We start from the raw sequence: 25,283 nt of genomic DNA on the forward strand, positions 1-25,283 counted from the left end.
GTGAGAAATTCAGCCTTCAAATAGCTTGAGGCATCGTTCAATTTGCTGCATCATGCAGCTTACCTCAGATAGGGGAAAAAAATATGGTAGAGCCCAAACTAGCCAGCCAAGCAATGCGCTGACCTATTCCACCATTTACTTAAGTGTAGCGCTCACATCTCCTGACGGCCGGCATATCCAACTGAACCAAGGGCTTTCTATTGTCTCCAAGATGAGTCGGCGAACTACTTGGAATCCTGAAACTGAGGTTTGACATGACGCTCATCCAAATCAGAGCAGTACAGGGAGCCGATTTCAGACTGAAAGCAAGTGTATTAAGTGATACAATCTGCATTATTTTGAGTGGAAATACATGCATGTGAAAAAACTGGAAAAGGAGTGATTGGATGAGATGAATGGAGAAAGGCAGAGAGAGATGATCAATGTCAGATTGAATAAGAGAAAGGCAGAAGGGAAAAAAAAACAGAGACAACGAGAGACTGAGACAGACAGAGAGTGTTTAAGTGTCCTTGACATTTGTCTCTGGGCTTTGTGCCTTCCCTTGTCAGTAAGTGTTTTAACTGGGCCATGACTGCACCCACGGATTGAGGCAAGCAAAAAAACCAAACTTTTGACATCACCTCCTTGAGAAGCAATCCACCGAACCTTTCAAAATGAAGAAAAATCAAGCAATGTCGAAGCTGCAATTTGTAAAGTTCAAAGTCACCGGTTGGAAATGTCATGCTTTCGTACAGATTCACAAACGAGTAAAAGCTCAGATTTGCAAAATAACATTAAAAGCTTGATTACAGCGTTTCCTGGGGCAGAAGGGACACTGACTCTGTGCTGGAGTGTGAGGTGAAGAGAGAGTGTGTTAAATATTTATGTACACAAAGAATTCTTTCCAGAAAGGTTTCAACAAGTACTGAAAAAGATGTCTGGCTAAATTAATTCTTGGACTAGGAATGGCTGTGGTCTATTGCAGAAGAGAGTTTGATGAAAGCAGAGAGACACAGATCAGAACAGACAGTACTTGAAAGAATGAAAACAAAACAGACAAGCAGCAACTGAAAGTCATTGCAGTAATGAGTGGATTATGACGGCTTAGAGAATGGGTCTCACCTGGTTCTCCTCATGAGTGACTCTCATCTGCTCTTTAAGTATTGATGTTCGAGCCGCCTCCTCTTTCCTCATTATCCTCTCCTTCTTCAGTTCAGGACTCCAGAAGCTCTTGATGCTGTTGGTGGAGGATCCCAACTTACTGTCCTTCAGGTCAAGCTCCCGTCGGAGTATCTCATTCTCCCTCTGCATCTCCCTGAGCTGGGCCTGCATCTCCAGCAGCTCCCCCCCACTGCCACGCACTGCCTGCCTGAGCAGAGCGGAGGGCACCCCCTGGTGGTGGTGGGGGTGCAGCATGGAGAGGGAGCCCAGGTCACTGTAAGACAGAAGGTCAGCATGAGGCAGCCCCACTGAAGCAATGTTGGGACTGCTGCCCATTGCTGTGACGCGGCCCCCATACATGGCACGGCTGGTGGCGCGGCCCAAAGTCATGGTGCCCTTCGGGTAGGTGGCAGTGGAGCCCACACCCTCGTGGTCACTCAGGTACATGGGCCCCGAAGTGGCATAGGCAGCGTTGAGGGACTGGATGTTCTCCATGGAGAGCGTCTTGCCCCCCGCACCACCCCCGCTCCCGCTGTTTGCCCTTCGGTGGCCCAGTCTGGGGGACCTTGGCAGGCGCGGGGATCGTACGGGGCTGCTCTCTACATGGCCTACAGCTCTGGCACTGCCGTACATCTCCTGTGATTCAGCGTTGCAGCCACCAGAGAGTCCTTAAGAGGGGCGTGCTGAAAGAAGACTGCTCTGACTCTTTGAACCAAACATGGATGACTTATTTCATGTGTGAATTGGTGGAGCACATGAAGGAGAGATCTGGGGAAACAAGAGAGAAGTATGTGTTAGATGAACAACAGCTATTAGCACAGGTCAGATGAAAGATGTGGATGCATGCAATTAATAAAACAACAATTTTGACTCGGATGAGCTGAGCTTCTCATGCTCGGTGCAGTGAACAAATCTGAAGAAAAAAAAAAGAGACAGTTGTGCTTCTTTCAAGGCTTTTAGGATTGAATGAGTCAAAGGCAGCAAGCTGTCCCAAATGATGTGGTTCCAATCTCAAATGGCCCACAAGGATTTCCCAGCATCATCCTCAGCCTCCCGACTGGCCACCACTTATCTACATTAAATCCCATTAACTCTGAAAACGCAGTCAGAAAGACTGCTTTACAACCTGACGGTATATCAGTGAGAAAATAAAACTCAGGATCAATGTTGTGTCCCATATCCTGATTGCTGTTGCTGTGTATCAAAACAAATATATTAGTGAAGGAAAATCTTCTTTTTAAAATAACTTGCAAATACACACATGTTGATATTTCATCATTTAAATACCCTTTTCAAATCGCAATTTGATGATGCTTTGTTTTTTGAACTGTTGATTGTGTGCATCCCGTGATGGTGTGAGTACAGATATAATTAGCAGTTTATGTCAGTGTGATCCATAGCTGATCAGCTCTTCATCTGCAGAGGGGGAAAAAATGTCGAAATAGGTGAAATAATTAGTCAGGCTACATCATAACCTACATTTACAGTGGGAACACAACAGGGTGCACTGTTATAAAATAGGAAGAGCATCCCAGTACGTCAATATGAAGCATCATGTTGCACCGAGCAACGTAATCAATACAATATCTGTGCCTCAAAGGAGAAAAAAATCAATTGTGGATAAAGCAAATCTTTATAGAACTGCATTGTTTTATAAACACATGCTTTAATCAAACCAGTTACGTTGTGATACCGACATGATGATGTGTAAAATTGTGGATTGAACTTCTTAGGCTGTTATGATAGCAAAGATTTTATTTTCTCAGGACTTTGAGGAGAAAAGTAGACAAATACTTACCTACAGAATAACGGGACCAGCTAATTCTTATTATAATAACAGATGTGCTGAACTCCGAACCCTTTTCAAAACAATTTTTCAGGCTACAACGCTCATTAAAATACACAGATTGTAAAATAAAACAGATCCTGCTGGATTACAGAGGGGAAAAAAGGCTATGAAAAACTGAATTTTTAATGCTTCAATAATGGCCATGCTCTTTTATTCCATTTGTAGCTATAATATATCACGTCGGACACGTCACAGGCCATAATTTATTAACATTCTAATGACCTGTAGTTATACTGAAGTAGATATTTTTAAGCGAAATGCAGTCGCCTGGTGAACAGCAACTGTTGAAGACAAAGACTCCCACTGAAGCTGTTAATGTCACAGGCTGCCCGCTGATGACTAATATTGGACTGTCTGTGACTAAAACAAATTAGACTCTTCCGTCAAAGTGAACTACGCCACTTTCTCCCGTCTGGTGACACTTGTTACTCAGACCCAGTTGCCATGGTGACAGCGCCTGGGCCAACGCTGATAAAGCACCTCAGTGGTTAGGCATAACGGTTCTGCATATTTCCAATAGGTGCGTCCGGAAAAATGGCTGTACTCAGGTCACTTCAGGATTTATCTCTTGATTTATCCCAGGACCTCGTGGGTTTTTTTAGCAGTTTGCTTCCAGGGACACACAAAATGATAATTCAAGGTGAAGACAGAGAAGCGTGTATCAGCAGGTCTACATTAAAAATTCTGGGAGATTTTGTATGACAGGGAGGGACCCACGGCATCACTCACTGACTCATCATGTGTAAAGAAACACTTGGCCTGGGGCAAACACTGCAGCCTGGCAGAGGGGGTCAAGCAGGGCAGAGTCATCTCTGTTATATTAAGTAACAGGTGTCAGGAAATGGGACAGGGCTGTGCAAATATAAAATGGCAGCACCAGTCAAACAGGCTCTGTGTGAGGGCCGGAGTAAAGCACATTTCAAGATGTTTTACTCGTGGCCATTAAACGGAAACGTTTTCTTTGCTTCCTCCGGTGGAAAATTACGCTCAAGTTTTCATTATGCAGTCATATGCAAAAACAAACAGAAGCTCTTATCTTTATTGGTCAGCTTGCAACAGCAGGTCTGTGAAGTGTTTTAAAAGAGAAAAAAAACTAAACATTGAGCACAGGGCGACATAAACAAATTACAGTTGTCCTGTTGTAAACATTCTAATGTTGCTCATAACATTTCGATTTCAGTGGCATCGTTGATGTAGATACATCAAGCGAGTGGTCAGTGCTGAGGTTGTGTGTGGTTCAGTGTCAAGCAAAATATTTCATTAAACGTCCTTGAGTCAGTGTTTGCTTGGCTCTTCTATGACTGGTCCACTATAATTAGGTTTTTCTTTACTTTGGCATATGTTGTTGTGACGTTGACGGACTTTCTGCACGTCATCTCTTATGCAGCAGTGAGTCAGGCAGTAAGACTCTAAGTTGTCATGTCTTACCATCTAAAGTATTGTGTCTGCCAGCTCAGCTACAGAAAGTGATGTATTCTTCAGTATTTGGTTATCGCAGTCAGGTTCGGCTGTGAATTACAGGAAATATATGTTGCATGAGGAGTATTCTAAAAGGCTTGAACATTGACGAGCTGCAATATTTCAGCCTTGATTTAGCTTTCATGTCATATCTGCACTTTTTCTCTGCCACTACACATTTCCTTTCTAAATTCATACTATAAATAAGGCAGTGAGCAACAAGAAATGTTACACATTACAGACAACCAGTATTTATTTGTTCTCCGACCATCAATTCTCTTTTTTGAAGTGCTACTGTTGTGTTGGTGCCTTGAAAGACAGACCAGGAAAGAAAAGTTGTCTTTCACATGGTTTGATAAGAGATGGTAAATAATACGTCTGTTGAAAGAAAAAGACCCATTTTGTGTTCACATGTTATCCATCCATCGGGTTGAGCACCCGTCCCCCGTCCCCCGTCCCCCGTCCCCCGTCACCAAGATTTAATCATTTATTAAGAAATGACCCAATTGCTCTATAAAATTCTAGAAAATAGGACACAGGTTCAACAGTGGGGCTTCACAATGGTGTAATGGTTAAAGAAGAACAAAAGAAATATCTTGATTCTTAAGGTTGGCATTTGATAATTGTGATTGAATAAGTGATTAACCTATATTTATTTGTTATGATTGAGCATCACTCGCAAAATTTAGATCAAATATGGACTGTGTCATCTCTATTTCCCTGAGAGTCACAGTCGTGCTTCACACTCATTTATGTTTCAGTTCCTATGGCTTTTCTTATAATTCTATTCTGATGTTACTTTTCTTATCTACAATGTGGAATTGTACCCCAGCATAGTCTGCAATGAAAGCACAAAAGCACATTGCTGAGAGCGTCAGGTTGATGGACATGACCATAGTGCAATGTAAGAATATCAAATTATTGCAGAAACAGTGATAATACTGTGAATCACAAGAGATGCCAACAGAAAGCGCCAACTGCAGCCCTCTTCCCTCTGCCCATCCTAAGATTAACTTACCCAAAACAGATAATTGAACAAACCAAAAATAAAATTGCTGCTTTGTCTGTATTGGTTTAAAAACAATGGTTCAACTAAATTCACCAGCACACCCAAAACATCTGCTACAGGTAATCAATTAAAGTGATATGCATAGATTGGTTCCTTCTGCAGATATTATCATGACATACTTTGTGGCCCAGGCACAATTACAGTTGATCAGGGGCAGAAAACCTGTCAGCCAATGCAATGAACAGGCCAATGAAGAAATGATCATTGGTAATTCAGGGAGCAGTGGTGTGGAAACAGCTGTAAGCATACAGATGTTATGAAACAAAGCTTTCACCACAGGCAATGCTCAGGCTATGTGAGAGGTCAGGATGGCTGGTTTCTAATAGGCGTGACATTTCAGAAGACAACATGGGGGTATTTTTGCACCGATCCAAATATAACTGTGGTGATTAAGACTACCACATCGAATTATATCGATAGCAGCTTGAGCTTGGGGGGTCAAGGAGCATGCCAATGGCGGATAAAGGACATTCATCTATATATAGCCTGTAATGTGGACTGGTGATAGAGCTGACAGGCCTGACTCGTGCAGCGATGAAGCCTACAAACCGGCTCATTTCGGCGCAGCGCCTCTGGAGCCCGTGCAACACATGCAGCTCCTCATCCGATATTCTACTACACATCCTCACCGCCCCCATGCCTCCCACGGACTCCAATCAGAACATGGAAATGTGCCACACTAAATGGCCCTTGCACCTTGTGTTCAACTTTGGTCCTATTTGAGCTATAAATGGCTCTTAAATGAAAGATTTCACGAGAAAAAAAAGGGGAGGGGGGTAAATCATGAAAACCTGAAACATGGAAACGTTTCGGATTGTCTTTTTTATCTTATCAAAACATTATTTTTCTTTTGTACGTCTAGATGTAAAGGCTGGCTTTACATTTGATGCAGTGTAGGAAGGCACGACCGAGCAATTGACAGCTCACTGGGCCTAGTGCATTTCTGCTCCAGCGTGGTGCGCGTCGAGCACCTCAACACACCAGTATTAGTAGAAATATTAGTCAAACCCGCCGTTATTTTAAAACACGGTGCTGCTCCATCGTCTCTCCGCGGCTATAAAATGCAAATTCCCGTCTATCTTAGACCACTGAGTGGCCGTCTCAATGCAATCACCGAAAGGATTTTCTTAAACGCACACAGCCCGGTGCGTTTTCCCGGCAATTCGTGCGTAAAACGCTCCAAATAAAAAACAAAAAAAACCAGAGGACACTCCGCGTGATTTAACCACCGATGCTCCGATGTGTGAAACAAGCACACCTGATGCGGAATTCAACACGCAAACATACCTTTAGTCGATGTTAATTCCTCTCCTTGGCCGCTATAGACGGCATCTTGTCGCCTCCATTCACCCCAGCAGCCTCGCTCTCTCAGCAGCATCCTGTGCTGTCATTGGGCAGCGGACACGCTCTCTCTCTCCTCCTCCACACGCCAGGGAGCAGCATCACCACTACTGCAAGCGGCAGCTGGCAGGAGGCAGGAGGGGATGGGCGGATGAGATGCGGTGAGCGGCCTGCACTGGATTTCATATCGTCTTGGGGATCATTGGCCGCCGGATTCACTCATATTAGCTCCCTTTGCAGTAGGAGCTCCTCCTCGGTGTCTGACGGTGATCGCAACGGGATTTACGGTTGACTGAGCATGCACTGGCAGTCACACCTGATGATCCAGAACGCACCCACTCATACACTAATATTGACACTTTTTATTCACACTTTTTCAATTTGTTAACCTCAAACAGAGGTTTGGGGACTGTTGGAAGAATCTGAAAAAAAAAAAAAAACCCAGGGAGAACATGCAATCTCTACACAGAAAGGTCTGGACTCAAACCAATGACACACAGGTGAGACTGCTCACTGCTACACCACTGTGTCACCCAACACACAGATTAAATTATTCTTGTAGTCAATATAAACAATCCATTAACTTTGCCTCCAGAAAAATGTTATGAGTGTTATTGGTAGCAGAAATAATGAGATAGATAGATAGATAGATAGATAGATAGATAGATAGATAGATAGATAGATAGATAGATAGATAGATAGATAGATAGATAGATAGATAGATAGATAGATAGATAGATAGATAGATAGATAGATAGATAGATGTACTTCACTGTTGATGCAGTATTTGGTCATATTTACTGAGTATCTCCTACAAGGCCAAATGTTACTGGACTGCTGATGTGAGCAGGAGAAAGGATCCTGACAGCCTCCACTTGCCTCCATCTGTCGTGTGATTTTACTGCTTCAACACAACTCTTCCTCATCTGATCCAGTTAATTCGTGCTGGCTGAGCAGAAGAAATGGAGTCGCCCAAATCTGCCCTCGTGAAAGTTGATCCAGTGTCCCAAAGATGAAGTGAGAGCTCATGTAGAGACAAAACAAAGAAGCACTGCTGCCTAGACAAGTACAAACATTTCTGTTGTAGTGAATAGAAATCTGTTGCAAAATCAGGAATTGAAAATTGCAGAAATACATGTTTGTATACACTTAACTCTGATCACAAAGGAAGGTAGACAGGAATTGAATGTACAACAAACACAAACGTGCACCACTATTCTAAAAAAAAGTACATAATATATGATCATATGAAGTCAAGAAGCTACAATACAAGCCAGTACAGATTTTGCTAAACAAGAAACTTCAAGCCTGAATTTGTACTACGCCATCATAATACAACCTCTAACGTCAAATTAAAACACATGACATTTTTAAACAAGGTGTTACATAACACGCCATGGTTTACTAGGGACTCATTTTCCAGACTCCTTCTTGACCAGAAGTAATGGATTGTGCTGTATTTGCTTTTAGTTTTAATTAACCAACCTATAAAGAAACATCATTTCTTTCAAGCAAACAAGAAGTGGCACTCATCTTTCCTGTTACCTTCCCTCAACTCATTTGCAAAAAGGCAGAACTGCCCCGACAGAGTCTGAAAGCCAATCCTACCCTCTGTTGATACAGTACATCAAACACTTGGAAGAATGGTGCAACCAATAAAGCACAAACATATTGTGGAGTCCTTTGTGAAACGGCGAAGCGGCTCCTCTCCAGCATTCCACCTGCCAGCTTTATAAATCACGTTTGCCTGTGGGTGATTGCAAATCAGCTCTGACACAGGGACTTCTCCTGCAGCATAAATCAAGCTGAACTCCTGACACTATGCACTGATTTCACCATGAACTGAGTATGTCCTTCACGAGAGCTTGAGCAGACGACCCGACAGGTTTTTTTTTTTTCCAAAACAGAACAACTTCCCTCTGGCTGCCGGCTTCCTTCCTGCTCTCGCCTGCCTTGGGGCCTCCTGGAATTAGAGAGGCTTTTCTCCTGTTTTGCGTTGTAAACACTGACACTAAGTGTGCTTGACAGGGCCCAAAGGAGAGGCATCAGCATTTCTGCGTCCTGAACACACAAACATACAGTAACTCACTGTGTTCATCTCTCTGAGAGTTTTTTTTTTCTCTTCTTTCTAATATGTGTCTAGAAAGAAAATGAGGGCAATAGATGTAGAAAGACACTCGTCCTTCACTCCTCTGTATACTTTAATTACGACCTCCTTGGCACAGACTGAGAATGAGCGGTGGCTGTCAGATGTAGCCGTTGTCCCATGCAGGGCAGGCGGGCCTAAACTGGCTCATCATACGATCTGATCGGGCCCCTGGGATGTCCCTCCCTTCAAAATGTAAAACTGACAAGAGATTGACAGGAAAAAAAAATAAATCAATAATAGTAACTGGAGTTTATAATTTGTTTCCTTGGGATCACAATTATTGACATAATGCAACACTGAGACGCAGAAGTCAACAACAGACTGCAGTGATGTTCGACTTTTCAGAGAGAATGAATGAATGAATGAATGAATGAATGAATGAATGAATGAATTCATTCATTCATTCATTCATTCATTCATTCATTCATTCATTTATTTATCTAACGTCATCTCTTTTTATTAATTGTTCTCGTGGAGGTGATGCTGGACTCAACAAAACTACAGTATCATTTAGTTCCCATTTTGTTTTTCTCATCGTCGTTTTTGCTTCTTGTTTGACTTCTTGATTAGATTTTCATAATTCTACTACTTTTTGCCTTTATTAGTCTTCATTTTTTGTAATGCTTTGAGACATCTGTTTAAATTGGTATATGTTAATAAATGTTCCTGTGTTGGCAATTATTAATAAAGTGGGGGGAAGTGTTAGTAAAGCAAAGTGAAACATCCTTGTCCTTGTCTTTGCTTGTTTTGTTTTGTTATCACTTCATGAACTGTCAAGCACTTGAAATGTCATGTATAAACTAAGATATAAATATTATCGAAATGTGAGAAGTTAATTGAAATGAAAATCATTTATTCAACTTTATCTTTTCTTTGTCATAAAGTCTCCTTCAAGATATTTAACTGGTGAAACAAGGGCAATAAATTAAACCCTTCAAAAGTCTTCATCTTTATCATAATATCACTAAAGTAAGTCCTACGAAGCCTGATGTATCAGGTTATTTTTCTTTTGCTGAGACATTACACTCATATCAAGTTATTGATATTTTTGAGGTGAGGCGCACGGCAGCAGTCCTCAAATGTAAGTATAACAGCCAGAAGAATGACTGTTTGCTCATTAAAGACTGTGTATTGATAATGCAGTCTGGAGGAGTGGCCAGCTGGCAGACTGAGCCTGTGAGTGACAGATGAGGGAGGAAAACCCGAGCTGTCATTTCTCCCACAGACCCATTAATTTGTCATTTTGCCCCACAGCTTGATGGATCTTAGACATATTCAGGGCTGGTATGACTGGATTTGTTTTCTGCCTGCCTCTTGTGATGGAGGTAAATTCACCAGATTCTTGTAGAAGGACTAATGTGTAAGATTTACCATCATTAAGCAGTGGGGATGCAGATTGCAACCAAGTGAACACAACCATGCCCCCAGAGTGAATATTGTGAATAAATTAAAAAGAATACCAGTATGTCTTTTCAACCAGTTCCCTCTCAAGCCCTTTTTGGTAGCAATTGTCAATATTTTAAAGAGGTAAGGGTGTTTCTTTTTAATTACTTCAATTCTAGGTTTAGAATTTCCTCCATTATTTGAATGTCATTGTTCCAAAATAAATGTATTCTTACACATGACTGAAAGATATGGGAGTGATTGGTATCTACATCTTCACACTCTCCCCAGCATTTCTGTTGTAACTGTGATTGTTTCGTCTTTATGTGTGGGCTGATGATAAATGAAAACACACACACACACACACACACACACACACACACACACACACACACACACACACACACACACACACACACACACACACACACACACACACACACACACACACACACACACACACACACACACACACGCGCAAAAAAATCTATGAGATATGTTCTCGAGCGATTGACGATTGTTGTGTGCTGCACATGGAAAACCACCAGTCTCAGACAATGTGTCATTGAATTCTTGTTTCCATGTGATTATATCATCGGTAAACAAACCTATTTCATGTTCCTCTGTTGCTATATTAATCCATTCCTGTTTATTATACTGTCTGATATCCTGAGCTAACGGCTCAATAACATGAAGAGGGAGGGGCTGAGGCAACATTCGAGCCGATTAAGATTAAAGTTCAGCTTTTTCTTTACCTGAAGAGTATATATGGGTTATATCACAAGATAATCACATCATATGCTCTTGCAGGCAGTGAATCACTTCAATTGTTAGGTTCACTTCCAGTAATCTGTACGCACACTTTGATTGTGACAATGACAAAGTCCTAATTTATGAGATGAGTGTCCCTCATTTCTGGTCACCCCCTGCTTCTACCTCCGCTTCCAGTCACTTGACGATGAGTCATATAGCGACTGCGCCTCTGAGCTCATTGCTGATCTTAATAACCGGCTAATCTTCAGAACCAGAAGTGCCCGTCATGGCTTTCAGGAAATGCATGAATGCAAGCAAACTAATTATAGTTTAATGAGTTAACATTTATGTCCTTAATACAAGGACATTCAGGTCAATGACCTCTAACTGAGGACCATAATAACACAGGATTAGTATCAGTATCCAAGTGTTAACCTGTCCTGCACTGACGGACGGTATGGAAATCAGCTCGAAGAAAGTTCCAACAGTATTATTGAGTAAATAACCTACGGAGTACAAGGATGGCTTTCAGCACTATTATATCTTGGAATGGTTGAAAGATTCTCTTTCAGAAGGACTTGATGGGGAAAAAATAGGTTGCAGTCCAGCCCTGCAGAGTTCGCTGCCAGGCACAGCAATAAATCTGTGTTAGAGCAAAGATCAGACACTTGAAGCTTGAGAACACTCTCGCTGATAGCTCGCATCAGTTATCGGTGAATTTTCTAGTGGTGTTTTAACCTCTGTGGACCTTTTCCATCATCTTCATCAGAAAGCCTTCTTACTGAAGTTCAGTATTCAATGTGCTTCCCCCGGTAAATTGCTGGTAGGAGTCTTTGGTACAGCTGCTTCTGATAAAGTGTAAATAGGCCAAACAATCGTGACTCAGATCTCATACTATAATGCTCTTTCTTTATTTTTGATCTTTACATTTCAGGCAGAAAGTGAGTTCTTTTAAATATCAACAATCACCCACTCAGAGAGTTTGCTGAAACGTTAACCTTTGGAGAAAATGTTACGGGATTGGGAAAATGTGAAAATTGTTCCGAGCTTTGATGAATCAAAAGACCATTTTACTGTTGCATTTTCAGCTCAGTGCACAGACCGACCTCATTAAACAAATTTCACTCCAGGATCAGCAAGAAGTTCATTTTCATTTCTCCACACATTATGGTGCTCTTTGACTGTGAAGTCTGACTTCTAGTTGACCACATCCGAGTCTGGATAATCATCAAGTGTCCTGAACAAAGGCTCAATTTAAGGTTTAGCATTGCCATGATGGTTTATTGACTTGAGATACCATGTTTTCCCCTAATACTCTGATAATGTACTAATACAAGTATTATTGTGACTTAAATATCCCCAATGCATTTGCATGGTGATGTCAGTGTTTGCTGTTGTAACTGCACTGCTACAGTTAATAGTTTCATATTGGTAGGTAAGTATTGATCACATGCACTTTGTTCATATGTGAACGTTTGGTCAATCGAAGCATCATTCACATGAAGTTAAAATTCCACATTCCCTCGTTTATTCATTTATTTGTGGTTAGCTGTGTATTAGTGGTTAATGCTTTCACATCACAGTAAGAATGTAAACCCGTTTGGGACCAGTTGGTGGCCTTGCTGGGCTGAATTTGCACGTTCTCCATGTGCACGAATGGATTTTCTCCGGGTATATCGGTGTTTACCCTGAACTGGACACCTGTCCAGGGTGCGCCCTGCCTTTGGCCATAGTGAGCTGGGGTTGGCATGGAAGCCACATAGGAGATGAATGGATTAATCATTTGGGATTGACCTTGGCTCCAGTTCTGTGATAAACCAGCTGAGGGCAGTCAAGTTCTGCAGATGGGCTTTTATGGAAGCGTCTGCTGAGGCTTCCTCAGAAGGTGTCAGTTATGTAATTCTCTCACACGTATGAAGAATCCAGAAACATGTTCTGTCTAAAACTACGAGCACAAAACCTTTTCAGAGAGGGACAAAAGTCTGATCAGATCTGATGAAACAAGTGCTGCCGGTTATAAGTAAGGCCTATAAATCAATATCCAATAAAAGCACGAGTAGTAAGATTAAGAGTCATGTCTGTTGCGCACAGAATAGGACAGAAAGCGTGTGGAGAAATATGTGTTTTTAGACACTAAAGAATTTTGTTGTCTTTAATCTCCCAACAGGTTGAGAGAGGACTTTTCAAATAAATTGATTGGCATATAGAATTAAAGTTTCAGACTCACTTTTTAATAGTAATTTCCTCGTCATATAATACAGCTGACTACTTCAAGCATCCTCTGAACACCAAAGAAACAAATTTCTAGTTAGGTTAAAAAAAATAAATAAATTGATCCTTTGGCCCCCACGCTTATTGGTAGCTAAAGGTAAATAGCCTCTTCTCAAATGCCCACAGCACTCCATTATGCTGCCTTAATACATTTAATTCATCTTTGCAAAGCTTACCCCAACATATATTTTAAAATTTATGCAATTTTAGGTAAGTTTTAATGTCTGATGCAAAATAATCCCAAATGTACAAATATCATTGTGCATATTATACATCTTGAAGAAAGAGTTGTGATTAAAACTGTATATCAATAATGTTACTTTCTATAGATGCTGTATTTTTAGGCTAATTGGACAAGGATACAAATAAGCAACACAAAAGCGATCTAGTTCTTCCTTTTCTGACACACATACAAACATGGAGTCGGTCATGCATACTCTCTTTCACGCCTCCATCTCCCCCTATGCTTTGGCAATCGCTGCTCGCACTGCTCCTGCCATTTACCACCCACATTGGGATAAGTTATCACATAAAGCCAAGTCTTAGCTGAACAGTCTCATTGCCTTCCAGGGTCTTATTTGTGATCTCTCCTCTGTCAGCAGCAAAGCCAACCAAAACGAGGAACCCACCACTGGCTGTCTTAAGTAGCACAGCACACTCATCCACACAGAGACTGCAGACAGAAATCACAATATATTCCTTTTCTGTTTATTCTTTTCTCTGTTTTGGAAATTGCAAGGTCAATATTTTTCATTAATCACATTACTTGACATGATGCACCAAAATTTTACTCTGTTTACAGGAATACACTGAATTGAACACAAGGTTTCACAATGGATACACAACTGACATTTTGCCCATTGCACTTACAACAGTGAATGACATCTTCCAGATTTTTAGCTTCATTTTTTCCCCTTGTCGCGCGTCATCATTCTTCAGATCATAACCATCAAACTGGTGACCTCCTGATAGTCTGACAAAGGCATCCTACACTGCATTTGCCACGGAGGTTGTTTCCTCTTGTTTTACAAGTACAATATGTATAGAAACTCTACACAGACTGGATATGTTTCTGAATACAAGTTTTGTTCCACTGTTGTAAACAGTCAATACAAGTCAGCCACATACACAATGCTTATGCAATAATATTAATCATAATCATCATCATTAGTTTCATCCTCATCCTCATTATTGTGATAATAAATATTCTTTTTATACACAAAACTTGGCAGCAAATACGGCCTGGGGATGCACATGACAGCCGTACTCAGAACTCAAAAGCTGTACAGAAGAATGAGATTGTATATACAGTAAGAATGTGAAAATGTGTCGGTCTGCCGTTTCGTTAATCTTGATGGCTGCACCAAAGGCTGTTTTCTTATCTTATTTATTTTTGTCTCATGCACCTCATATTGATCACACTGCATCGCCACCTTGATTTGATCTTAGACAGTCTCATTAAGAGGCACTGTTACGCCACCTCCATATTTCTGTTTCATCGAGAAGCGAGTGCTACCAGTTAGGCTTGTGCTTTCAAAATGACATGCCCTGATTTGTGAATGACTGGCTGAACATTGTACTCATTAATATTCTCTACATTGGCCAGTGAAAGTCAAGGTTCGTTAGGCAAACCTTGGTGAAATCATGCCTTACCTTTATAAAATTCAGGAACAACTCCCAAGAATATAAGATCTAATCATGCACCTTTCCATTTGCTTGGCTGCTGAGTGACTTGATCGACAATGAATTATCCGAGAGAAGCATTCCATTCACCCCACAGGTTATACTGACACCCAATATGTACATTGACACGTATTGATGAGAAGTGCTGACCATCTGTATCACAGGTTTATAGCAGCACAGACAGTCACTGCAAGCCAAACACTGAGGAGCCCAGGTCAGCCAAAAAACGCACAAAAACTGAATGAGGGCTTACAAACAGCCAGACAAAGCCAAGCAAACCCATGCTTCAAAGCAACATGATGGTGGACATTCAAAACCGACAGTCTACACAGTTTACCCTTTGGCAACAAGTCCCCTGTGTGGGGAGTGAGGGATCAAAACATGCCACGAAAATAAAAACAATTCTAGTTCAATAGTCAATATTCAAATTCAGACAGACAAGTTGCTAAGTAAAAACATTTTCAGAACTTTTTTCTTCTTTTTTGATATTTCAGTTCAGTTGTTTTCTTGCGAGTACAATGATAATAAACATTTTAGGCTGAATCACTTCCAGGTTTTTTATGAGTCATTGCATAGAACATTTGAATTGATAATTGCTTTCATCATCTCCTGTAACTGTGTGTGTGTGTGTGTGTGTGTGTGTGTGTGTGTGTGTGTGTGTGTGTGTGTGTGTGTGTGTGTGTGTGTGTGTGTGTGTGTGCGCGTGTGTGTGTGCGCGTGTGTGAGTGTGTGTGTGTGTTTGTGTTGTTGTACAAATAGAGGCAGTGGGCCCAGCTTGTTAGAGAGACCATCTTGTTGGTGAATTTGTAACCTCATTAATCAGCAGGAGGTTAACAGTGGGGACTCAGTTAACCTTGGCCCTGAAGTCTAACTGGGAAGCAAAGTGTGTAGCGTACTTGTGTGTTTACAAGAAACAGAGAGAGATAGAGACAATCTGTGTGAGTGTGTCCGGTACCTGCCTGCATGCTCTTATGCATCTGCACATATCATGCATGTTTGTAACAGGGTACTGTGGTTGTAAACCCTCTGACGAAATGTATTATGGATATTTATTGACAGAAGTGTTTGATAATTCCCATTAACAACCTAAACAACATTTATACCATTGTGCTATATACCATTTTCCGCATGCTATTGCTTTTAAAAATCAATAAGCAAATCAACTGATGCCAGAAAACTGAAAATTCAAACAAATAAAAAGTGAAAAATATAAACTTTGACCAAAGAAAAACACATTACAATAAAAGAAAAGAAAGTCACTGGGAAGTGATTCATTAAATACACAAATGACAAATTTACATAATTAGATCTCTGATTTGTTTTATGTACATACAGTAGTATACAGTGTAAAAAGAAATGCATGACAAAATGGACGTTTCAAAACATATGAGGTATACAAGTAAAAACATACTGAATAAGGCTCTTCCATTCAGTGATTATCAGGCAAAAATGAAAAGAAACTAACAGATGAGACAAATCAATAAAAAGGATATAGTCCCAGAAGGCTCTGGGGTTGACGATAACAATGGCTTTGCAATGGCTAAAAAAGAGCCGTGGCCACTCTTTCATTTGGTCCTCTCATCTGTGTGAATCTCACACTTGTGGGCACACCGGTAGTAAATCCCTTCCCTAAAAACCTACAGCTAATGACTAGCGGCATCTTAGAGGTGGTGGAAAAGTATTGTTATGGGCTTTTTTTATTGATTTTTTTTCCCACTTTTTCATTTGTGCGTGCATTCTCCCGTCTACATTTACGCGACGCATTCTGTAGACATCAAAACAAAAACAAAAAAAAGAGGGGGGAAAATAAAAACACATTCAAAGACAGGGGTCAATTTCCCTATACTGGAATGTACGGTAGAGAACAGAGAAACCAAGCATTCAAGGGTTGTAGTGGAGTCATCGGGTTGTTAGTGCTGTGATATCTCTCATCTTCTCCTGGTGATGTTGTGTCATTGTGGGATAAGATCGGTCTCTTTGTACAAGGAAAACCTATGAAGTCCATGTTCTTTTTTTTTAATGTTTCTTTCTTCTTTAGTTGATGTGTTTTTCCGGTCAATACCCTGAAGACATCAATGTAGAATCAAGGATCCCTGAGAGGCGCATGTGCACTCCTCGGACATACTGTTACGTTGTCAACCCTGTAGAGGGCGCTGCGGGCCTTTCTCTATCGAGCTCTTTCACAGGAAGGGCACGCATGGATAAGCACGCTGAATCCATCCAATGATATCTACCTGCTTCAGTTAGTGGGCTTTTACTGTAACACAGATCCCTGGAGGATTTCTCTACAAGAGAAAGTAAAGTAGGCCTCAAGTTCCCCTCCCCCTCCCCGTCTCATCCGTTAACAGCATCCTCATTATTGACCATTGTTCTCCTGAAAGAAACAGAAGGCAGCTGTAAGCGTTGGGATGGAATAGAAATAAAATTTTTTTTAAAAAAAGCACAATGTCATATCATCCAAATTTTATGGAAATGCATCATTGTTGCTCTCAAACACATCAAACAAGTTGTAAAGAAATATAATGAATTACAGTCCAAAAATGAGGGGGAAAAAACGTCAAATTTAAAAAAATTGTTCTTCTGTTGAAAAATCCTACATGTTGATAAAAAAAAGCACTACATCCTATACTGACATAGGCCAAAGCCTTTGCTATGTTTATGTCACAGCTCTGCAGGCCTGCCCCCTCCTGCTTCACAGGGTGCTCCAGCCTATCACGGCCCTGCTGGAATTGGCAGTAATCCACTGAGCCACTGAGTCTGGTTTATCTCTACATTTCCCTCTCTGAATCCCTGGACTTGCCACAGACAGAGATGACTGCCATGGCCAGTCGCATTAATCCAAAACGTCACCACAGACAAAATAACAGCTGAGTGACAGACCTCCATTCAAATGAGCTTCGGCCTCCATCCACAGAAGTCGCAGCATGTGTTTTGATGGAGGCTAAATAAAGTGCACTGAAATCTGCTTCAGTTGCACTTCTGTAGCTCGGCTCCATTGAGCGGAATTAGATGCTTAGTTTATTCTACTGTGCAACGAACGATGCAAACCATGAGTCATGATTCTGTCCGTCTACATGTGCTGTTGTGTGCCATCGCTTGTGTGACATTAAAGCCAAGCCGCAGTTAGCTTTCTTGGGCTAATTATAGCTCAGTGTGCCTGGCCCAGATTATTGGAGGTGTGCAGAATCAGAAGGTAAAACCATTCTAGTGCTGACCTGCTTTATTCCAGGCTGTGGCCTTTAACCTCAGCAGCACAGAGTTCAAGCTGACTATAGCTTTAAATACTTGGGCTGACACAGCAGCAAACCCCACCAAAATTAAAAAATAAAAAAATCTAAAATTCAAAGCAAAGCAAAAACACAAACAGGAAAAGAAACATTACAAATGATAGCATTTATTTTGCCTGTCAATCTATCTTATGTTACGAGCACAAGCATGCATGCATGCGAACATTTAAAAATGCACCTGACTGTCTGTTTAGAACTTACCTCTAGTCCAACGAGGCCTCCGATGTCTTTGCAATCACTGCTCTGGGACTGTGTTACTGTCAAAGCTTCCACTTACATCCAGGTCTCTTCAAGCCTCTGCTCATGTCTTGTAACACCATGCTGACTTAGCGATCACCCTCACTTAATGCGCTTCTCTCATGTGCCCATGTCTGGGGAATTCAGTGCTGACGAGGCATCCTTTGATTCCAGCTCTGTTCAGTAATTTGGGGTGAGGCAAAGGTACAGCGAATCAGTTCAAATATACAATCACTGTTAAATGAGTCATCACTTCACTTGAGTCTTCTCATTATGCAGACATGGATGATGGTAATCTATGTAAATATACAGCTGACCGGGCACTTCATCCATTAATCAACATGTGACACCACAGCATGTTTTAGTATATTGGAGTCTGACTATCCTAACAAATATAACAGGAGAGGTAAATTGTCACATGTCACCTGTGACTGAAGAGTTATGGCATCACTACATACATTTAACAAATCACAAAGGAGAATGAATACCTTAATGAAGGCGGAGGAGTTGTCATGGTGTCAGGCAACACAATATTCACATTACAATGTCGTCAAAAAAACAAATGAAAAAAGTATCCATACTCACTAATGAAATTAGGGTATTCCTTCCTTCATTTCCTTTCAAGTGAATTTTATTTTTATGTAGTTTCATAGGTTTTCCAGTACAGAGGTTCCTCTCCATGTTATTCAAATTCTGTATATCCTAAAAGAAAAAGAATACTTAATTAAAAATAAACAAGTGAAGCAAAAGTAGGATTGTGAGCATCATTTTCCATAACACAGGCAACCTAAAATATGGAAGCAATTCAGAACTTCTACTGAGGGTTGCTCCACCCTTCATAAATAGAGCAACAGTGTGAGAAACTAAACAGCTTTTTTTTTGTGTGTGTCTCAATAGCCGTGATATAATATCAAATAAAATCAACTTACCCGCCTGTCCTCAATTCACCAAAATGAGGTGAACTTCTTCCCAAGGCCAGACAGAGCTGTGAGAATGGCAATTAAGAAAGGAGCAATTATTAGACTTAAAATCAACATCACAATGAATAAGAGTTTGATGTAAGACTTCATGACCGTACCATCTCCCAGTTTTCCTGCCTGTTCTGCAGCCCCTCCTTGCAGGATTTTGGTGAGAACGTTTTCCCCTTCAGCAGGAGGCTGGCCCGCTGCGGCGCTGCCTATACCACCTGGTTTGCTGCCAATCCCAACAGGAGCAGCCTTGGCGCCTGCATGCAAATGTTTTTTTAAAAAAACACTCTGACGTGTGTCACGTACCGCCTGTGGTGATGCAGTTTATCGATGGAGCTGTCACTTACCAATGCCCGTTAGGGGGGGCGTGGCTATTTTGGTAGGCTGAGGTGCCGCTGGGACTGCTGTTGTAGGCTTCATTTGTGGAGCAGCTGCTGCAGGTGTCATATCCATTTTTGCCTGCAGAGAAACAGGTTGAGACAAATACCTGGTATCAGGGCAAGTGTAACTGTTTGTTTCATGCCAAATCTTTCCTAAACACTAAACGCAGAGTTAGCAAAATATACACATTCTAATTTTCAGGCACATTGTTGCAAGTTTGAATACTTTTGAATGAATGACATTATTCTTTGCCCAATTTTTCTATCATAACTATTACAAGTAATAATAAGTTTTACTTCATTTTCTTTGATTTATGTCTGCCACACATTAACTGGAATTGTCTTTTGTGTAGAAAACAAATTATCAAGTAAACTACAGATACCTGCAAAACTCTACTGAGTTGCTGATACTTTGTTACTTCCCTGCTCTGACTTCTCATGTTGTGATGCAACGTTCCAAATGTTGGCACTAAGTCAGCTACAATCACTTTATAAACCATCATAATAGGCGTCTATACAATATATAAGTACATTAAACATTGTTTGTATGGTGAACATAACTAGAAACACTCTGTAACTGTATTTTTTGTAAATAAGGTAAACACAGAGTTGGATGGACTCACAGTAGGTGGTTGTCCTGCTGCAGACCCTATCCCAGGCTGGCGTCCCTGCGGTGGGGCTTGACTGGATTTGGGTTGCTGCTGTGCTGGTGCAGCTCCTGCAGCAGTTGTTGTGGGCTGGTTGCTCTGAGGGCCCTGGCTGTGCTGCATTGGTTGCTGCTGTTGCTGCTGCGTGCTCTGCTGCTGCTGCTGCTGCTGCTGCTGCTGATGCTGCTGATGTGACTGTTGATGTTGGGTACTGTCAACTGGTTCAGAGCCCGGATGTCTTCCAGTCTGGGGCTGATTTCCTGGTCGCTGCTGTCCAGAGTGGCTCTGAGGAGGCTGTTGTGGCTGTTGTGGCTGTTGCTTGATCCCTGGTGCGGCTGGATCTTGTCTCCTGGAGGTTGCACGATCTCCTTGTGGTCTCTGGCTCCGTCCTCCAGTGCCGTGGTGATGTCCGGGAGAATCGCGAGAGAAGTCTCCTGAGTTCCGAGGGCTTCCCTGGGCAGAGCGGGAGTCAGCGCCACTTCTTCTTTGCGCAGTAGAGGAGCCCCTGCCGTCAGAGCGGCCAGATGGGTCTTTGGGGTGTGTCCTGGAAGAACGCGAGGACCTGGGGTCTTCTGACGAGTGTCGAGAAGAGCCGTGCCGGCCGGAGCTGCTGCCATGATGACGATGTTCCCGTGAAGCTGAGGATGGTTGGCGTTGCTGGTTGTACTCATCTTGCTGACAGTACTCCTCTGGAGGTTCGTCATAATCATGGTAGGTGTGTTTGCTGCGTCTGCCTGTGGACGAGTGACCTCCACTACCATGATGTCTGGAGCGATCAGAACGGGCCTCCCGTGGTTTCTCAAACCAATCAGTCTCCTCTTGGCCCAAATGATAGGCTTTTTAAAAACCAATAAAAACATTGTCAATCACTGGTTTTCTGTGATGAGCAGAGAATCATGCACATTGATCCCATGCCAAAAAAAAAAAGAAAACATGCTCCACACTCCAGAACCATGCAGTTTGTTTGAATCCAACAGAAAAAAATAAAAAATAAAAAATAAAAAGCAGAGTCCACATTTTACATCACATCTAAAAATGGTTCATGCAAAACTTAAACTTAAAAAAAATATATGGCTTTATATATCAAAGAGAACACTCCATATAAAAATGATAAGACAAAACAAAATAATTACATTCTTCCCCACACTTTGCATGCAGTATCCTCAGCATACTTTATAGACGGGAAGAACGAATTACAACACAAACAATTCAGCACCAGTTACCTTCACTGTCAGATACAGCACAGTGCATGTCATCTACAAGATAAGGGTCATCTGGTTTATAGACATGACTCCTTGGCAGGTCCTTCTTGTGGTGATCCTGAACATCTGGCAGGGAATGGCTGGAGCCGTACTGGTTTCTCACATCATGGGCTTCTGGTATGCCCGTGCCTCTTCCAATGCCAACAGGCTTCCCAACAGGACTGAGTGGGCTCTCTTCTTCTGAATTTTGGTTTCGCATTGGAGGCCTTCCACTACGGCCACTCCTCTGCGACCGCTCCATAGCATCTCTTTCATAGGATTTACTCCGATGGCCTGTGCCATCTCTGGAGGAGATCTTGTCCATGCCATATCCTGTAGACCTGGATCGACCAGAGTTGTACATGCGGTCTTCCTCCTCAAGACCCTCACGACTGGTACCATAATATTTCTGCTGATCATATGCATTTTTCTTCAACCCATAGCTGCCCTCATCTGGCAGCTTTTTGGTTCTGGACACAACTGTACAGGTCCCCCCCGTTGATGTTGTCATTGTGTAAGAGGCAAGGTCAGACTCCACATCGCGTGCTTCTTCGATAGGTGAAAATTTAGAAATCTTCTGCTCCATTCCTTGCTTCCTGTGCTTACTACGTTTGGAGGAGACCACGGCAGGGGCAAGATTTTTGGATGCGAGTTTGTGGCCACCAGGGCTGCTTCGTGATGTGTGTTTGTAATCATCGTAGTAATAGGAAGAGCTTCCACTCACTGTGGTGCTAGTGCGACTATCCACTGTGCTTTGATAACCAGCTGAACCAGTGGGTCTCCCATAAGCATCAACAGACTCATCTTCAGGCCTGCCATAGGCATTCCCTCGAGCAGAACCATTCTCACTTCGATAGCGACCTCCTACTGGATGACCTAGGGCATCAGTGGGTTGGCCAGCATTGTCTTTTGTCAACTCACTGATGTCATCAATCATTACATAGTTCCGAGGAATATTCTGCTCGAGGTTGGACGTATAGAGACCATCTGAAGCATAAGCAGAAGTGGGGCTGTCCACGGAGTGGGTCAAGCCAGGCTCAGGTGCTCGATATTGTCCATATGCATTGCTATAGGCAGAACCAAAGCTGGTATCTGGAGCTGATGTAGCCACTGACACTGCTGGGTTGCTAATGACTTCATAGTTAGTAGGGAGTTTTTGTTCAAGGTCAGCTAAAGAAGTTTGCCTTGGTCTTTGATGAACTGTAAGAATCTCTGCCTGGGTCTGGTAAGAGAGGCCAGGTTGGTAAGAACTATGGGTGGGGTAAGGTAGGCTCTGTCCTGGCATAGGCTGAGCAGGTGAGTGAAAGCCCTGGTGGCCATGCTGCTGCATGCCAATGTCTGTCTGATAGGAAGACTGGGCATACATACGGGAAGTGTAGGCTCCCTGGTTCTGGTAACCGGGGCCTGGTGGGGGATGGGGCTGGAAAGTTCCCGGTTGGGGTGCTGAGGATGAGGGGTACTGAGGAGGTTGGAAACCTATCTGTTGATAGGCAGAGCCTGGCTGCTGTGTTGACGGTTGACTCTGAGGGTAAGGATATGACATATAGGATGAAGTTGAAGGATACTGGGGGGTTGCATTGAGTTCATTAGAAAACTGGCTCAGCGGTGCTGTGCTTGGCCTTGTCAGCAAACCATTAGCATCAAAGGTTCCACTTGCAGCTGCCATCCTGAGGTTATTCAGCTCACTGTCAGACATGTAGTCTCGGGCGTCACCCATACACCGCAGGTAAGCCAACTCTCGCCTCTCCCTTTCCTTCACCATGGTCTCCTTACGTTGGGTGATACCTAGCTCCAAGTAACGCAGCTTGGCATCAATCTCTTTTTCTTCTTCCTCCAGTTCCGCCTGCTGTTTGCGAAGTTTCGACGATTCTTGTTCTACAGCTTTCAGTTCACTCAGTAGGCCAGCCTTGGTGACTCCCTGGGAAGGTCTTGGAAGCACCCTTTGGGGCATGCCAGGAGAGTTGTACATTTGTGCTGGAGTAACAATGGGGAGCGGAGTCTCCTCTGGAGGGGGGCTGGGAAGAGTCCTCTTTACTTTCCTCATCAGAGAGTTCTGCTGCTGCTGCAGGGAGGCCATCTGCTAGGAGAGGCAGAGACACATCAGCAAACACTGAGCTATAAACAGAACATGTTTATGTAAATTATCTCTACACAATCTCTACATATTTATATTGCCTTTTAGGAATATTAATTAATGTTATCTAATCTAGCAGAAAATTAACAATAAATGACATCTTAGTCATATTTGTCTTTACCACAGCAATCGCATCAATATTTTACTATCTCGATTTAGATAACAATTTTTTTTTAATGCAAAGTACAGACAAATATTACTTTTCAGATAAAATAAAAAAAAAAATGCACATTTGAGCAGCTCAGAAACGTAAAATAAGTTTTGTTTTCAAACCTACAGGAAAATGGAATGATCAGCACTTTTACTTAAATCTTCTTAAATCACACATTTCGAGACCTTTTTCTTTTTTTCCTCAATAACTACTGTACATAGGTATGGCATGCCAGTTTTAAAAAATCTAAAGGTTCAAATAAAAACACAATTTCAGAAATATGTACTATGCCAGTCTATTACTTACAAAATGGTTTTGTTGTGTAGATCCATTGTGATTTTGTTAAATATCCAAAAGAGAACCATGTTCATTTTTAAGTCCTAAATATTAGAGGTAGAGAGGTGGAAAAAGCTTCTGTTGGTTTAAGTGCAGAACAACGTTCATTAAGTCTGACCTACTGCTAGGAATCAGAGATACAGCAGAGCAGCACCAGGACCCCTCCACACTGTATATCCCTGTGGCAACACTTTAGGGTTTTCCAGATTTAGAAGCATTGGCAGAAAGTGGAGAAGAGGAATAAAATGAGAGGAGAGAGGAGGGGATAGGGGTGGAGAGAGAGAGAGAGAGAGAGAGAGAGAGAGAGAGAGCGAGCGAGAGACAGAGAATGAAAGGAGCACACAGAGTATAAAAAGAGAAACTAAAGGAGGAGCTACAGCAAAGCTTTTCTGGCATGGCCACCTACTCTTATGAGAACATTCTGTCACTTCCTTGATGCCAGATCCTGTGTGATAGTGGCCATACACAGCATCCTGTTTGGCGTGCGCGTGTGGTTACATACTCAATATACAGTATTTTTAACATTTGCCTCTAGACAATTATTTGGCTATTTATTTAGCTGATAAAAGCACTTTTGAATCTGAAACAATGACAGCTTGAATTTATTTTTGACTAAATCTTAAATTGGAAAATATATCATATTGTCTTTGGGAAAATTAATAATTGAGAGCGTCTGCAATTAGCAAATAACTTAAGTAGTTAGATTTTGTGTTAATGGAGATAACCTTGTGTGGCTGGTGTTGGCCTTGCTAAATTAATAGTTCAATAGTTCACTTTACTTAATGATGAAATTTGCTTGAAACAAT

The 25,283-nt window shown here is 41.9% G+C and overlaps 2 protein-coding genes across 2 annotated transcripts in view; both read right to left on the bottom strand.

Annotated features, from left to right (window-relative positions):
* The window catches only part of erc2 (ELKS/RAB6-interacting/CAST family member 2), a gene marked incomplete at its 3' end in the record, with an annotated part of 35,111 nt that extends 28,184 nt beyond the window's left edge, over nt 1-6,927 (bottom strand). The window contains exons 1-2 of the mRNA XM_080460621.1: nt 6,804-6,927; nt 1,102-1,908 (exon numbers count right to left, since the gene is read on the bottom strand). Coding sequence (XP_080316747.1) covers nt 1,102-1,773 — 672 coding nt within the window. The 5' untranslated portion in view covers nt 1,774-1,908; nt 6,804-6,927. The remainder of the gene's footprint in view (nt 1-1,101; nt 1,909-6,803) is intronic.
* A 10,205-nt stretch (nt 6,928-17,132) lies between these two features.
* Nucleotides 17,133-25,283, bottom strand: part of bsnb (bassoon (presynaptic cytomatrix protein) b) — a 73,175-nt gene continuing 65,024 nt past the window's right edge. Inside the window, exons 6-13 of the mRNA XM_080461243.1 lie at nt 21,839-23,936; nt 20,592-21,451; nt 19,936-20,047; nt 19,699-19,845; nt 19,550-19,605; nt 19,206-19,322; nt 18,585-18,796; nt 17,133-17,470 (exon numbers count right to left, since the gene is read on the bottom strand). Coding sequence (XP_080317369.1) covers nt 19,565-19,605; nt 19,699-19,845; nt 19,936-20,047; nt 20,592-21,451; nt 21,839-23,936 — 3,258 coding nt within the window. The 3' untranslated portion in view covers nt 17,133-17,470; nt 18,585-18,796; nt 19,206-19,322; nt 19,550-19,564. The remainder of the gene's footprint in view (nt 17,471-18,584; nt 18,797-19,205; nt 19,323-19,549; nt 19,606-19,698; nt 19,846-19,935; nt 20,048-20,591; nt 21,452-21,838; nt 23,937-25,283) is intronic.

This window comes from Lipophrys pholis (assembly GCF_963383615.2).
Source record: "Lipophrys pholis genome assembly, chromosome: 4".
NCBI lineage: Eukaryota > Metazoa > Chordata > Actinopteri > Blenniiformes > Blenniidae > Lipophrys > Lipophrys pholis.